Source organism: Malania oleifera, chromosome 4, assembly GCF_029873635.1.
Source record: "Malania oleifera isolate guangnan ecotype guangnan chromosome 4, ASM2987363v1, whole genome shotgun sequence".
Taxonomy (NCBI): Eukaryota; Viridiplantae; Streptophyta; class Magnoliopsida; order Santalales; family Ximeniaceae; genus Malania; species Malania oleifera.
In genome coordinates this window covers 36751325-36768301 of record NC_080420.1, presented here as the reverse complement: position 1 = coordinate 36768301, position 16977 = coordinate 36751325, and the positions used below count along the sequence as shown (strand labels likewise).

The following is a 16977-nucleotide window of genomic DNA, read 5'->3' as shown; positions in this document are numbered from 1 at the left end:
TGGTGTAGGGAATTTGACTTTGAGATGGTATGTGGACGTTACAGCCCGAACTGTGTTAAGGAAAGGGCGACCAAGATGACATTGTATACCGAAGGTTGGTCGACCACCAAGAATTCTGTCAACGTTGTTATCTACTACGGGGTCATCCCTATTATTACTGGTAACGTGATTGTACCCAAGGGATGAACAGTGTCTCCTCCAAATCCTACCAAGGGGGTCGAGACCGGCTTTAGTCATTCCTTGCCGATCTTCATTCCAACCAGGACCGACCAGAACATGATGTTGGCCAAGCTCCCATTGTCTATCAGTATGCGTCTGACCATGTAATTGGCCACAAGTAGGGAAAGCACTAGTGCGTCATCATATGGTTGCTGCACCCCTTCTTCGTCTCCGCTGTCAAAGGTTATGATGTCATCTCTTCTGTTTCATTTGCTACTGGTTTCCCCCTTCTCCATCGTCAGCACCTATTTAGCATATCTTTTGCTACACTCCCACTATCTCCTCACCTAGAGGATCCTTCGAAGATCACCGCAATTTCCCCTATGACCTGCTCTTCCTTCTCTTTTGCGCTATGCCTTCTCTGCTCGAGTGGTTTCCTTTGTGGATTTTCTTTCTTTATAAACTTTGACAAATGTCCCCTTCTTATTAGGACTTTGATTTCTTTCTTCAACTGAATGCATTCTTCTGTGTCGTGGCCGTGATCCCTATGGAATGCGTAGAACTTGGACATGTTCCTCTTATGTAGAGGCGTTCGCATAGGTTCAGGCCACGAGATGTAGTCATTCTTTTTTATCTGCATCAGTAACTCTGAGCATGGTACATTTAGGGGTGTGTAGGTGGAGAACTTGTTGTTCTCATCTTTTGACCCGCGTGCAGCGCATTAGTCTCGTGTCTTTTTGTTGATCTATAGGGATCTCCTGTTTCCCTGCTACTGTTTTTCCTTTTCCGCTCTAGGTGACTTCTTCTCGTATCCATCATCTCCTCCAAATTGATGTACTCCCCCATGTCTACCGGCTACTTTTTCCCCAGCGAGTATAAGAAGCTTCCAGGCTGGAGAGCCGTTGTCAAGGCTGCTAGTGCCACCCCCATGTCTAAGTTGTGGATCTCTAGGGTTGCCGTGTTGAAGCAATGCATAAAATCTTTTAGAGTCTTCTGCTCTCCTTGCGCCATACTCATAAGATGGCCAGTTGTTTTAGCAACTCTCCTACTGCTAAGGAAGTGGCCAGTGAAGAGTTGTTCCATGTCTAAGAAGGAACTGATGGATCTGGGTCGTAGTGTGCGGTACTAATCTCTGGCAGTACCCTTAAGGGTGGTCGCAAAAGCTCGACACATGATTGCGTCTGGAGCTCCTTGCAACTGCATCAACATTTTAAAATTATCTAGGTGATCAATTGGGTCAGATAAGCCTTCGTACCTGTCAAAAGTAGACATCTTGAATCTACTTGGCAATGGAGCCTCTATGATTTCTTTATTGAATGGTGACTCCGAAGACCTCAGGGATGCTTCCCCAAAATAGGGTTTGGTTCTGCCCTCTTTCATCATCTTCTCTATATGATCTATCTTTTTGATTCTTTCTTCAAGCTCCATGGATCTTTGTTGGTTGATGTCCACGCTATTTGCATCTTCTACCTTCTTGTTGGGTTGTGTTTTCTCCATTGGTTTGTTAGCTTGCTTGTCTACGCTGAGATTCTCTTGCGGCTGGGGGAGGACATGCCCTTCCTGACTCTTTTGTTGTAAGATTTGGTTGAGCATATCCTTCATTTCCTTCTAGAAAGCGAGGAACTCCTCCCTACTAATACCCGATGACTCTGCAGGCGTGGATTGGATGGATTGAGATGGTTCTTTTGTAGCAAGGAAGGAGGTAGAATTGCATGAGGTTGGCATTACTGGAATGTCGAAAGTTGAAAGCAAGATAATATCGCCTCCTAAAAGTAGGTTCCCACAGACGGCGCCAACTGTTGCGGGGTAAAAATAGCGGGGATGCTCCTTCGACTCTCATTGACCTGAAAGAGGAAGAGAAGAAAGGCTTGGAGGACCCGGGGTGTACTCCGAGGGATCACTCCGATGCCTAAATAAGAGGAATGCTTTTAGAGAGGTTAAACGCAACATTAGAATAGTGTTTTGTGTCTTACCTTTGCCTTTACTCCAAATCCCTTCTTATAGGGGCTTGAGTTGACCGTCGGTTGGCTCGCACTTATTGCACAGGGGCATGAATCGCTCTCTAGCAATAAGTGCGTGCGCCTATTACTTGGTTATTAAGGGCGTTGGCGTGGATCTCTCCTCCTCTTTATTGGGTCGGAGCTAATCACTCGTTCGAATGTCAGACCCGGAGAAAGTGCGAGATAGGCGTTGACCTGCCCTCATTAGCTAGATTATTATGGGCATATCATAATTGTTTTTGAGTCCTAAGGAAGTTATGTAAACCATGAACATTACATTCTATTTTTTCATAAAACTATATTCTGATATAAATTGTTTATGAGATGTATGAATACATTGCATTATTTAATGCTTATTATATGAAGCTCTTATGCACTCATAAAATTCATTACTAGTTGGATTATTGTGAACTGTTTATTTAAGCACCTAGGTTTGGAACATATCTCTATGGAAAATATCTTATTTACAAACGAAATGCTGCCAATTTTTTTCTAAACTGATCAAACTTAGCTATTTAAAATTGTATCAATTTTTTTAACTATGTTCGAATGTCCAATTATTTTGTTATCAAATCATTGATACTTATGACGTGTATACATATATGTTCAAAAATTGTATACTAATTTTTTATTTTCTAGAATTTTTAATTTGTAGGGTTTGAGGTTGTCACAACATCACCACAACACCATACACTACAGTCGGATGCAACTTTTGATTTTTTTTTTTTTTTTTGTTATCTGAATATATGAAATTTCTATATTTTAATTTGAATTTGTACAATGTATTTGTATTTGAATTTGAATTTTGAATTTTTTTTGTATTTTTTTTTGGTTATCTCAACATATGGAATTTCTGTATTTTAATTGCATTTGTATTTGTATTTGAATTAGAATTTTGAATAATTTATGAATTTTTTTGTAATTATGATTTAATGTTAAGTATGAAAAAATGTAATTACAAATTTTTACAAGAATTAATGATTAAAAAATTTATTATTTTTAAATTATTAGTGACGGTTTTGAAACCATCACTAATAATTGTCCATTTTTTAAGTATTAGTGAAGGTTTCAAAACCATCACTAATATTAGAGTATCAGTGATAAATTTCAAAAGTATCACTAAAGCCCAAGTATTAGTGACGAATTTCAAAATCGTCACTAATAGTATATTATTAGTAATAGTTTTGAAATTCATCACTAATATACTACTATTAGTGATAGTTTTGAAATTCGTCACTAATACTCTACTATTAGTGACGCTTTTAAAATTCATTACTAATACTTTATTATTAATGATAGTTTTGAAATTTGTTACTAACACTCTACTATTAGTAATGATTTTAAGGCGAGCCAATGTAGAATTCATAGTGACGATATTAGGGTTTTTGTGACGGTTATAATCCGTCACTAATACTCTATTATTAGTTACGCTTTTAAAATTTGCCACTAATAATTATTAGAAACCACAGTTATGATGACTAATTCAAAATCATCACTAATACTGATAAAATCGTCACTAAATATTATTAGTGACAATTTTTTGATTATTAGTGACGATTTTGATCATTTACTAATAACCTTAATTTTTGTATTGTTTGTGTAAACTGACGACTCTCGGATTGAGTTGTTGATAGGTAAAAGGATGTTTTAACTTGAGAGACTTCTCCACCTACTAAAGGAGAGAGGTTTCTCCATCTATTGAATGAGAGTATAGTGAATCCTCATAACGTGTTGCTTTAGGCAAGAACATAGGCACATAACGCCGAACCTTGTAAAAAATCGGGCGTCACTCTCTAACTTAACTATTTATCTTTCTAAGCATATTTATTTTGATTTATATATGCTATGAATGCTGTGAATATTTTACTTTCATTATGTTAATTGTTGGAATCATTGCGACAACCCTACTGTAGTTAGCAAATTTTTATTAATTGAAATCTGCAATAGTTAAGTGTATCATATTGATTGAATATTATTGTTTTAAGTGTAATTACTTACTGAAATCAAAGTATAAACTTGTTTATATTCAAAGCATATTAATATTAATCTACTGTGAATATTGTTAATATTGTGTAGTTGAGCATATTCATATAAATATCGATCTATTGTGAGTATTGTTAATCTCGTGTAGTTTTGTCACATATTGAAATCATAGCATAGCACAAACTTTTTAGTGGTTAAGGATATACATATTGGTAAAATTATCTACTGGGCATTTTAAAATACTCAATTCACCCCCCTCTTAGGATCACACCTCGACTTTTAGTTTACCCCCTTTTAACTTGTCAAATCCCATAAGAGCAACAAGCATACACACACACACACACACACACACACACACACACATATATATATATATATATATATATATCATCATTAACAAACTCTAAACTAGACTTAGCTTGTGACATGAAAAAAAAAAAAAAAAAACTAATGAACAAATTGAGAAAGAATTGGTAAAGTTTGATCCTCTACTAAAATTTGGAACTCTCCAATCATAAATATCACCTCTTGTATGTGTTCAAGTAGTCATGTGACATCTTATGATTTAAGGCTTCTAAATCCTAATCCCTTGCATGTCTTTCTCTAAATAACATCACATAATTAAGGAAAGTAAGTGTTTTGAATGATAGTTTACATGTTGAAGCAGGAATATTAGCATTGTACCATTTTATGCATGCTGGTAAATTATACAGAGAGAGAGAGAGAGAGAGAGAGAGAGAGAGAGAGATGGGGTAATTTTAGGCGAGTCAGCTATAGCAGTGATGAGTGGAGTAGCAAAGCATCCACAGGCCATGCAACAAGCTAATAGCTAGTGTCTCCTGGCTCAGCTAGCTAGCTGGCCGATCCAGTACAATGACCACTATAGTAACCTCAAATTTTCTTTTTGACTGTTCTACTGCTACTCCAAAACAGAAAACACTCACTCTATCTAGCTAGCTACCCACCCAATCTACTACTACTACTCTATATTTAATACTTATCATCCTCATATATATCAACAAACCCTAAACTTCTTACCCCTCCATTTCCTGATCATTATATTCCATCTATCCCCACCATTCCTACTTCCAAACTTAATTGGTACTGATCAACTGTGTAGCAATGAACCTGGAAGTGGGAGAGAAAGATCATATTGGCATGGACAATCTGCAAGTTCCCCCCTCTGAGCATCTCTGCTACGTCCGTTGCAACTTCTGCAGCACTGTTCTTGCGGTAACCCCTTATACACACACACACACACACATGCGTGCTCAATTTTACCTATATGCATATACGACCAACTCTTGTTTCCTCTACAACAGTACTACTGCACAAAGAAGCACAAGCACCATCTATCTCTTATCCTTCTCTTTCTCTATCAACAAGCCTCACTTCAGCATACCCATGTATATATGTGTGTGAGTGCGTGTCACACTTAGCTAGCTAGGGCGTGGAGAAGATTATACCATTAAAGTATAAAGTATATATGGATCGATCTTTTCACCAGATCATCGATCCCCTGGTCTTCAAAAAGAAAGAGACCCAGTTGTAATATATCTTTTCATTCTTGGAGCTAGGGAGTATTCGATCTTGAGCTACCTCGTTTCTATAACCCATCTGCATTTTTACATCTTTTCTTCGTTTTTCCTTTTCTGTTCTTGTTTCTCTTCCACTGTAACTTACCCCTTTATATATGCTGTCAGCACCATGCATGTTTGAATTAAAGTTTTTGCATTATCATATAAAGCTCTTAATGAATGATAAATAAAGCACTAGAGAGAGAGAGAGAGGTTAGTGTGATTTTTGAATTAGAAGAAACGGTTTTGTTACCAAAAAATTTGTTTCAAATATAAAAATTAATTAAAAATGATGACTACTGACTACTGTATATATTTGAACTTTGTGTGTGTGTCTGTGATGATTCTTGTGGTGTGTGTTTAATATTGCGGCAGGTTGGGATTCCATGCAAACGGCTGTTGGAGACAGTGACAGTGAAATGCGGTCATTGTAGTAATCTTTCCTTTCTTAGCAGCAGGCCTCCCCTCCAAGGCCAATGTCTTGTTGACCACCAAATGACACTTCAGGTTATTACTTTCTAAATTAATTAATCGATATTTTTGTCCACTAATACCATACGTAATACCCCATATTAATTATTTCCCTTCATAATTTCTTCACTCCTTTCTTGTGTTCTTTTCTATTTTCTTCCACTGGGAGATGATAATTAATATTAATATTTATAGTTATACACAAACAAGCTATAACCCAAAGGATATCCCGATTTCTTCTGTGACTTTTGGAGCAAATTAAATTAACCCAATAATATATATATATTTAAAGATGGTGGCTACTTAGGGTTTCCTAAGCTATATATGTATGATCAGTGCTAATCTAACTGCTAATACACCAACATGGAATAATCTATATAGCTAGCCACAATTTTTTTTTTAATAACACGGGGACTCTCGTCACCATCTCCTCTAATAATTCATAGACATAATGTCTCAAGGGGAAATCAAACATGTGATTTCGGGATCACCAAAGTCACAAGTTGCTTTAACACTTGAGTTGTTCATGGGGGACAGCTAGCCACAATATTGCTTCAGTATTTTTTTTTTTCTTTTGTGTTATTCAAGGTTGCTCTCACTGCACAATGAGATCAGAGGTAGGGTATCTCATCTTCTACCCCATCTCACCTCTCATAATAGGTCTTGAATCTGAGATATTTCAAAGTTTTGTAACTGTTATATGTTTATAGTACTTTTAAAACTGCATTAATATTCCTATATCTATACATATATATATATATATATATATATATATATATAAATGTATATGCATATATAAAATAGCTAGAAGTAAAATATATATTAGCAGAAATGAAGGAAAGATCAATTTCATACACTGACTATGGAAGGTGTCCTCTACTAATTAATTTAATTAATTTCTTGGAGATGAAGCAGGGCTTTTGCGGTGACTTCAGAAAGGGTCAGTCCTCGTCCTCATCGTCTTCTTCGACTTCAAGCGACCCGCTGTCCCCCAAGGCCCCCTTTGTTGTAAAACGTACACTAGTCTCTTCATCAACCTCCATCTGTTAATAAAATTTTCAAATAACTCATTTTTAATTTGTCACAGTAAAATTTCTGATTTATGCTAAATTAATTGTCCCGCAGCTCCCGAGAAGAAACACAGGCTTCCATCTGCCTACAATCGATTTATGAAGTGAGTAGATAAAAACTAATTAATCCCTTTTTAATTACAGATTTTTTTCCTCTTTGCATTAGACAAGCAGAAACGACTAACGTCCACGGATGAACCCTACCGGTCCTGGGGTGATGGGACCGGATTTGGGAGACAAGGCGCTGGATCCTGATCATCAGTACTGTCCAAAAACAAAGAGAAAAATAGCTAAAGATCATTAATTAGTACCATTATTGGTTTTAAATTTTGAAACTCTTCTGTTGATAATAGTACAACCTCGACTTCGTTATTCTTGTTTTATGCATATGCACAATGTTATATATTGTACTCTGCCTTGAAGGGAAGAGATACAGCGCATCAAAGCTGCAAATCCTGAGATACCACACCGAGAGGCCTTCAGCACAGCTGCAAAAAATGTAAGCTCCATATTAGGGTTCTTTGTCATCTTAGGGTTTAATTGCTCCATATATAACAACTCTTTTGATATATTCTAATTAATATATGCTGAATTAATGATAGTGGGCTAGGTACATTCCTAATTCACCATCAGCTGCTGGGTCAGTTGCAGATGGCAGTACCAGTGTAAGAAACCATACTCTCTCTCTTTTTGAACGCAAAAAAGAGATTTTCCCTTGATGATTTCAGTGCTGAGGAATTCTGTTTTGGTTTCAAGGGCTTCTCTTTTGCGGGAATGAAGTGATGTGTATTTGTGTATGGGGGAATAATTATGCCATGCATGAAATTGACCATGATCATCAATATTGAAGTCTCCCCTGGTGCACCTACATTACTTTGCTCATTTCACCTACCTAGTTTATTTCTTTCAATCAAACTTTCTTGTCTGGTGACTAATCTAATATATGATATGCTAGCTAGCTGGTTAGCTTGCAATGGTCTTTCTCTCAAGCTTGGTAGCTGTAGAGAGATATGATGATGTTGTGTAATATTTAAAATTGAGTAAGTACTTGATCATCTAGATAGACAATCTTCGTATACGTGCATGTTGCCTTTTTCTAATTAGTATCCATGGAATGGCTTCTCTTGTCATGTATAATTAATTTGGTGTATATCTAATTATACGTAATCAGTAGGAAAATTCTATGGTCCACACACACATCCTATTGCGCAAAAATGGTTGAATTCTTCATAATTATGTGTTTTATATATGAGGTGTGTATCATTGACAGATCCTAGTTAATTATGTATAAGTATGCCCTTGCTTGGGGGGCAGAGGAATGGAATACTGGTTTGAATCCATTATGACATCAAGTTAATTAACTCTTGAACCTTCACTAACTAGCTAGATTATCAAGCTACGTATGCACAAGATTTCAATTAATCAAATTATTATTTGTCGAATCCATTTCATTTATTGAAGTTGGCATTGGAAATACTAACCCTATTTTGCACTAGGAAAATTAAGGAAAGGAAAGGAAAATACAAAAAAAATTCAATTTTTTCGGATCCATTTGGATCAAGGATTTTCGTTGGGAAAAACAATGAGAGGAAAATGAGAACTAAATTAAATATTTTATTGCGTTTTCTCTCTATATCAAAATGTATTAAAAATAAAATTTTGTTTGATTAAAAATAGAAAAATAAACATTGACGGTGTATAAAACTAATTTTTTGTTTGTTGATTTGATATATTTTTTATTTTCTTTCTGACTTTCTTTGATAACCAAACATGAGAAATTAAGTTCCTTTATGTTTTCCTTTCTTTTCTCTCATATTTTCCAAGTTCCAAAGCAGACCTTCATGTTTGGCCATCAAGGGAAGTGAGAAGAAAATAAAAAATATACCAAGTCAATGAATAAAAAATTGATTTTACGCATTATTAAGATTTAATTTCTCTTAATTTTTAACTATATTAGAACAAATTTTCATTTTTAGTTATTATTTGATATAGAGAAAAAATGTAGTGGAAAATGAGTTTTATCTTTATTTTCATTTCCTTTTGTTTCCTCAAATAAAGTCCATCTTCTGAATGCGCCGTGAGGGTTTGTCCCCACCCCCATTTAATGATAGTTATAATTTTGAACTTCAAAGTTTTTTAATAATTATATTATGCGATACATATATAAAATAAAATTTTTCTATAAAGGATAAATTTTATAATAGGAATACATTTTTTTAACAAAGTTATTAGCTCTTTTATTTTCATATATACCAATGGAGAAGGCAAGAATAGGAACACGTGATATTAACCTTAATTAAATAAATTCATTCATTGGATATGCTTGATAGAATTGTAGCAAACTAGTAAACAAAAAGAATTATATTCTCTTTGTTGATTTAGGTGTAATCCCAAGATTGGGGGGGGGGGGGGGTGTGAATTGGGTATTTTAAAAATTCTTTCAAACTTATTTACCAATTAATCCCTTTTCCTATATTTAACAAATTACTTATTAAGTTTGTGTAAAATTATTCAACATACATACACACAATGTAAATAGTGAAGTGTGGTGTGGAAATTAAAAGATTAGGGAAGAGAGAATGCAAACACAGTTTTAACAAGGTTCAACCAACTCGGTCTACATCCTCGCCTTGAGCAACCCACTCAAGGATTCCACTATAATCTCTGTTCCTTAAATTGGGACGAAACTTCCCTTATAATCCGCTGCTTACAAGAGGTACAGCTCCCTCCTAATCCATTGCTTACAAGAGATACAGCTCTCTCGTCAAATCCAGTTCACAACCCGAACCGTGATTATAATGAAATATGTAAAACACTCAAATTTGCTTTCAACAAAAGATAGTAAGTACAATTCAAATTCCTCATACATAATCATATGATGAAACTTGAAGTTCAGAATGTATGAAACGATACAATCGTTTATGAATGATATGCTTCAACACACAAATCTCTTTTTATCAAATCCCCCAAGAATATTTATATAACTTAATGTTTTGGAGAACTTAGGTTAAATCTTTGAATGCAAAAAACAACTTTGAAGATTGCAAATATTTTAATCACACTTTGTCAAAAACAATATTTCTCTCAAGATTTCAATCTCAATGTGATCTTGGTAATATTTGACTTAATATATATATATATATATATATATATATATATATATATATAAGTATCTATGTGATGAGAATACCAATGATCAACAAACTTAATATATGATTTTAAGAAAATATCCTTCAATATATATATATATATATATATATATATATATATATGGGGTTATGCACTTCTAAGGATATTTAACCCAATAGTTTAGAAACATTCAAAACATCAAGTCTTTAACTAAGAACACACTTGAATGTTACTCTTTGATCAATGCCCTAATAAAAACGTTCTCAAGTATTGAACTTGTCAAAAACAATCTTTATATGAATGTGAAAACTTAATATCAAACTTCTCTAAAGATATTCAAAACAAATGTTGATATGAGAATCTCTTGATAAAACTAAATGGATTAACCAAACCTCAATACCAAGTTGAAATCAAGACGTATGAGTGAGATCTCTTTTGGCTTTTCGAGTGGATTTGCCAAGGAAAATGAATATAGAATGAAGTGCAGGCAATCGTGCAGCAATCAGCTCAAGTTTCTCACTTTTCTTTCAAAAAGATGTTCTCTTCTTTTTCGTTTGTCTTCACTACAGTACTAGGGTTTAGATATTCAGTATATATAGTGATCTTGCCTTTAGAATAAATCTCAACCGTTGGATCAAAAATATCTCATGAGTTTTCTTAATAAAAATTAAAATTTTAAGTTTTTCCGCAAGTTCAGACGACTGAGTTCAAGGGCCCAGACGATTGAAGTTCTTTTTAAGCTTTCAAAAAAAATAAATAAATAAATAAAACCTGGACATAGGGTCAGACAACTGAGGTTAAGGCTCAAACGACCGAAGAGTGGGGTTCAGACGACTGAAGTGTGAGTTCAGTCTTCTGAGGTGCTTTTGCTAGGTTTTAAGTTTCACCAAAAATTCTTCAGACATCTGAACTTAATCTTCTGTCTTCTGAAGAAATTCTTCAAATGACTAAGATTAACTTCGATCTTCTGAAGTTGCTACTTTAGACGACTAAACGTTGACTTCGGTCTTTTGAAGTTCCCAAGTCCTGAATTTTTTCTTTTAGTTTAAAAAATCTATTTTGCTTTCTTTCTTAGCTCTTTTATAAAATATTTTTTTGGGGTTTTGACATTATTTCTACGTCCATGAATGTCTTCTAATGATGTTCATGAAATGCATAAGTCCTAAGGTCATTCTAAATTATGATTTGAACCTCAAATCAAATCATATAAAAATGTAAATACATGAGTTCTAAGTACTCATTCCCATGACGCTTTTGAACTTGGTACTTGCATCTTCATTCTTGTACTCTTTGAGTTCCATGGATTTACCAAGTTGTGTACGCTTTACTCTTTATGACCTCCATGACTTGTTATCCCTCCATGCATGCTTAATATAGTTCATGTTCATCATCTCAATGCATAGATCAAATATCAAGTGATTTGTCATTATCAAAACTAGATTGGACTTGTAAAGTCAACAATCTCCCCTTTTTTGATGATGACAAATACACAAGCAAAAATATAGAATAAACATGGGTTACGTCTAATAAGGCTCCCCCTTAATTAATGCATAAAATATTCAGTGTGAAATATGCTCATGCCAAATACAATATGTTCGTGTTCATACACATGTTGTTTAGCCTGATTCCAAATAAAATATTCTTATGTTCATACAGACGTTGTTTAGCCTGATTCTTCTCCTATAATATGAATTTTATCCCCTTTACACAATTAGATTTTTCAACAAATTTTGCTCCTAATTTTTCTTACAATTTTTGCTATTGTCCTTCTCCCCCTTTTTGCACGATTAGTTTTGCCAACGGTTTTTGCTCATGATATTTCTCCCCCTTTTGACATCAACAAAAAGGTAGATAGCAATCATACAAGAGTGGACATAACCTTATGTTCTTCTCCCATTTGAAATCGTAAAGTTTTAAACTTGTTCAACCATCATATTGGACCAAAAAAATTTTACTTCTCCATCTTTTGACATCAACCATCCCCTTGCTAATGCATAAATCTGTGTTATGGAATGTAAGTTTCATTGTGAACACATACAGTGTGCCAAATTTCAAAGATTATGTGAGGATACCATTGTTAATTTATGTGATACCAAATGTTTACATCTTAAGAATTTGATACCAAATGTTGATTAATGTGATATCAAATGAGAACATGTGAGCTAAGTATGAAACTTTTGACAAATTGTGAACATTAAGTGACATTGCTCCCCTTGAATTATGTCATTTACTATAATTCTAGGCAAACTATATTTATTTTAGGTCAGAAAAGTTCTCCCCTGTTTTATTTATTTAAGCTCATACACATTGTAGATTATGCAATAAAAAATTTCTCCCGCTTTAGTTCTCATCAATTATTTACTCTTGTATATATCTCTCACCTTTTGGATCTACAAAACACATTGTGTTGTAGATATTTGCATTAAGTACATTCTGAAAAGAATTATAACCAAAAGGTCTAACCATACAAATTCTAATTATATCAATGCATTTCAAAACAAGATCATATGGTTAACTCAAGCAATTTTCGGCATAGCAATATATTTTGCATTTTGAATATTCGATAAAGTCATCATAATTGAGTGCATGCCACAGAAAGTTCACTGCACATCATAATGAGATAAGAAATCATTTCGAGATGCTCCCCCTATGAATTTTAATACTTGTATAGATGAAATGAAATGCTTATACTTATCGAAAATTAATGTCACTACTTCTAGGTGAAAAAAGTACTTTAAACTCTTGTGGTCTGAGAAGACTTTGCACTGTTCACCATATAAATAATGCCTCCAAATTTTCAATGCGTGTACTATTACAGCCATTTCAAGATCATGAGTAGGGTAGTTCTTTTCATACTCTTTCAACTTCCTGGAAGCATACGCTACCACCCTGCCATGTTGCATCAATACACAACTGAGTCCTTTCAAGGACGCATCATTGTAAATGGCATAGCCCTCACCCCCTGACGGAATGATCAACATTGGCGCTGTGACAAGCCTCTACTTCAACTCCTGAAAACACTGCTCACAGCTATCATCCCATTCAAATATAGTATTCTTCCTAGTCAGACGTGTTAAAGGCCCCGATAACGCTGAGAATCCCTTGACGAAATGATGGTAATACCAAGCTAACCCCAAGAAACTCTCAATCTCCTGAACGTTCCTCGATCTACCCCTATTCACGATCGCCTCAATTTTACTATGATCCACAGAAATACCATCTCCTGAAATAATATACCCCAAAAACATGACCTTCTTAAGCCAGAATTCACATTTAATGAACTTGGTGTACAACTTCTTTTCCCTGAGCATCTGTAGAACCTGTCTCAAGTATATCTCGTGCTCCTCATAACTCCTCGATTAGACCAATACATCATCAATAAAAACAACAACAAACTGGTCTAAATATTGGTGAAAGACTCTATTCATCAAGTCCACAAATACTATAGGAGCATTCGTCAAACCAAACGGCATAACAAGAAATTCGTAATGCCCATACCTGGTCTTGAAGGCCGTTTCGAGATGTTTTCTTCTTTTACTTTCACTTGATGACAGCCTGATCTGAGGTCAATCTTCGAATACACCTGTGTACCCTAGAGCTGGTCATATGGGGTAGAGGATACTTGTTCTTGATTGTCACTTTATTAATCTCCCTATAATATATACACATCCTCAAAGTCCCATCTTTCTTCTTCACAAATAGAACTGGAGCTCCCCACGGAGATACACTGTGTCATATAAAACTTATCCAGCAAATCTTGTAGCTAATTTTTCAATTCTAACAACTCTGCTGGTGCCATTTGGTAAGGTACTTTAGAAATCGGCACTGTACTTGGAAGCAGATCAATAGGGAAATCTACCTCATGATCAGATGGAAAACTTGGTAATTCATCTGGAAAACATATGTAAACTCCTTTACTACTAGCGTACTAGGGAGTTTTGATTCATTCCCTGACAACCACTCAGCAGTAGTCTCCCTGCCTGAATAGCTGAAACTAACTGAGACGAGGATTGCACTCACAACCCTACAAACCTGAATTCTGCTCTTCCTAGAGGTCTGAATATCACTTCTCGTGCATTGCAATCTGTACTGGCAAAATTAGCTTCTAACCAATCCATACTAAATATTACATCGAACCCATGCATATCCAACACTATTAAATCAACAGATAAGATTTTCCCTTGAATATCAACTGCACAACCTCGAAGCACCCTACTACACCTCACTGCCGACCCAGTCGGTGTAGATACCAACAGTTTAGTGTCTAACAATTGTGTTTCTGTCCCACATAGTCTAGTGCACCCTAAAGACACAAATGAGTGCGTGGCTCCTGAATCAAATAATGCAATAACTTTAAAGGAAAGCATACTAACCATATCTGTCACCATGTCGCCGGCTGCCTTAGCATCACTCGGTGTCAGAGCAAATATCCTGGCTGGAGCCATATTCCTCTGCTGGCCTCCACATGGTGCCTGATAGCCTCCCCGGTACGGTCTAGGAGCATAAGCGACATCTGATGGTAAAGGGTAGTCTTGCACCATATGTCCCTGTTTACCGCAGCAATAGCAGACAACTCGTCCTAGTCGACACTCTCCCTAGTGCCTTCTCCCACAAGTCTGACAGATTGAAGGATTGTGCGCTGTCTGAGCCTCACGACCTCCAGTTTCCTACCTCTGTCCTCTGCTATAGTTTCCTCTCCTCCGCTGACCCAGCCTATGACCCTGCTGGTAGCCTGAAAATGCAAATCTCTTCTTCTGTCTCTACTCCTCTGCATCCATACGCTCACCAACCTTTGCCAAGGCTGCTCTGTCGACTAGCTCAGCAAAATCTTGGATTCATAACACTACCACCCGCTCAAATATGCTTTGCCTCAGATCTCATTCAAACTGTCTTGCCTTTTTTATCTCATTAGGAACAATATATAGAGCAAAGCGAGAGAGCTCTATAAACCACGCTGCTTATTGCTGGACTGACAATTGTCCCTACTTCAGACTTAGGAACTCCTCCACTTTAGCCTCCCTAATAGTAGTTGGAAAATATCTATCGAAGAATAACTCTTTAAACCGGTCCCACGTCATGGCCATCGGCATCATCCTCTACTGCTCCAAAAGTCTTATAGTAGTCCACCACCTCTCGGCCTCCCCCGTCAGTTTATAGGTGGCGAAGAGGACCCTCTGTTCCTCCGTACACTGTAGCACCTCCAAGACTTTGTCAGTCTCCTGCATCTAATTCTTGGCAACAGCAGGATCAACCCCTCCTGAGAATGCTAGAGGATTCATCTTAATAAACTTCTCTATAGTGCACTCATGGCCTGTAGATGGACCTCCCTACTCTCTGGAGCTCCTAGCGATCTCAACCGTAACCTACTGAACCACACTACGAAGTACGGTGTCAGAATCAGTCCCGCCAGCACTCGAGGGCCCTGCTTCATCACTTCCACTCGCATGAGGACTACCTTCTCCTGGATCCATCCCTAAAAAATAATAAATGCAACTTAGGAATCCTATACTTATAACTTACACACCTAACATAGTTTCCCATCTTAACTTCCTCAACTTATTCCTAGTTCCAGTCCTACGTTCTAGGAACACAACTCGACAATAATTTACTATGGTTTTCCTAAAATCGTCACCCAAGGAAAAACACAGAAACCACTAAGGAAGTCCTACTTCTAGATAGTAGAACAAATCGTAAATCATTTCCTATACTCTAAAGTCTACAGAACCTAACAACCTAGGCTCTGATACCAAACAGTAACGACCTGCTTATTTTACAATTTTTTTTTCCTTCCATAACGACAAAACCAGCATAATAAACCCAGTAGATCATAATCAACCTGAACCCGTGGGTACCAAAGATACATCAGAGATACCATACGGAAGCCTAAGCAGCAGGAAACATAATATTATATACATCTCATAATACTATTCAACATAATACCAGAGTTACTACATTCATCATATACAACCCAAAATAGTAAAAAACTAGTCTTAGGGTTGTTTCCCAACAAATACATCCAACCCTAGCAAAACACTTACCCTTCAGAAAGGGCAGACCAGTTGTAACTACCTTAGCAGATCTTTATCCACTCTCCTATCAGGGGCTCTTGAAAAGTTCATATAATTCGGGGTGAGACACCTGTCAGTAAAGGAAATAAATTATTACTAGTGTGTGGCAACAAGAGTATTTTCGTGTTATACATAAAACCATACATAACACATTAGTGTAACTGTCTGTACCATATCTAGGAAAACATATATATATATATATATATATATATACCCAAAACATAGCAGAACATACTAGATTTTCATAAGCATAATTCATCTCATATAATAATAATAATACAAAAATGACCCTGGATGGTTAGCTAGCTATTGTCATGTATTACCCCCACATGACTGGGTTGTGTGGCCCGAAAGTGGGACGTGACAATGGTTGGCCGACCACTGCCAAGTCAAAAGTACAGTCTGTAAGTACAATGGGTCTGCCAGACCTGGTCTGTACACTAGGGGCACCAACACTTCTTATAACCACATTGACTATCTGTCCTCACGCTGTCCAGTACGACAGTGATAACACAATATC

The 16977-nt window shown here is 36.1% G+C and overlaps 1 protein-coding gene across 2 annotated transcripts; it reads left to right on the top strand.

Moving 5' to 3' along the window:
- Positions 1–5159: 5159 nt before the first annotated feature.
- LOC131153354 (protein CRABS CLAW) lies at positions 5160–8338 on the top strand. Of its 2 annotated transcripts, XM_058105619.1 has the most exons (7): positions 5160–5375; positions 6095–6226; positions 7106–7205; positions 7316–7364; positions 7684–7759; positions 7863–7925; positions 8017–8338. In XM_058105619.1, the coding sequence occupies exons 1-7, from the start codon at positions 5265–5267 to the stop codon at positions 8041–8043; spliced, it is 558 nt and encodes a 185-aa protein (XP_057961602.1). In that variant the 5' UTR covers positions 5160–5264; the 3' UTR covers positions 8044–8338. The 2 variants fall into 2 exon arrangements, with proteins under 2 accessions (XP_057961602.1, XP_057961601.1); XM_058105618.1 differs by having other exon boundaries at positions 7863–8338.
- The last annotated feature ends 8639 nt before the right edge of the window (positions 8339–16977 follow it).

What these genes read in the sequence shown, in the direction of transcription:
- LOC131153354 (XM_058105618.1), top strand. Translation starts at nt 5,265, where the DNA reads ATGAACCTGGAAGTGGGAGAGAAAGATCATATTGGCATGGACAATCTG. An exon ending in GGCCCCCTTTGTTGTAAAAC is followed by an intron (nt 7,206 to 7,315) that starts GTACACTAGTCT and finishes ATTGTCCCGCAG; the next exon opens with CTCCCGAGAAGAAACACAGG. An exon ending in TCAGCACAGCTGCAAAAAAT is followed by an intron (nt 7,760 to 7,862) that starts GTAAGCTCCATA and finishes AATTAATGATAG; the next exon opens with TGGGCTAGGTACATTCCTAA.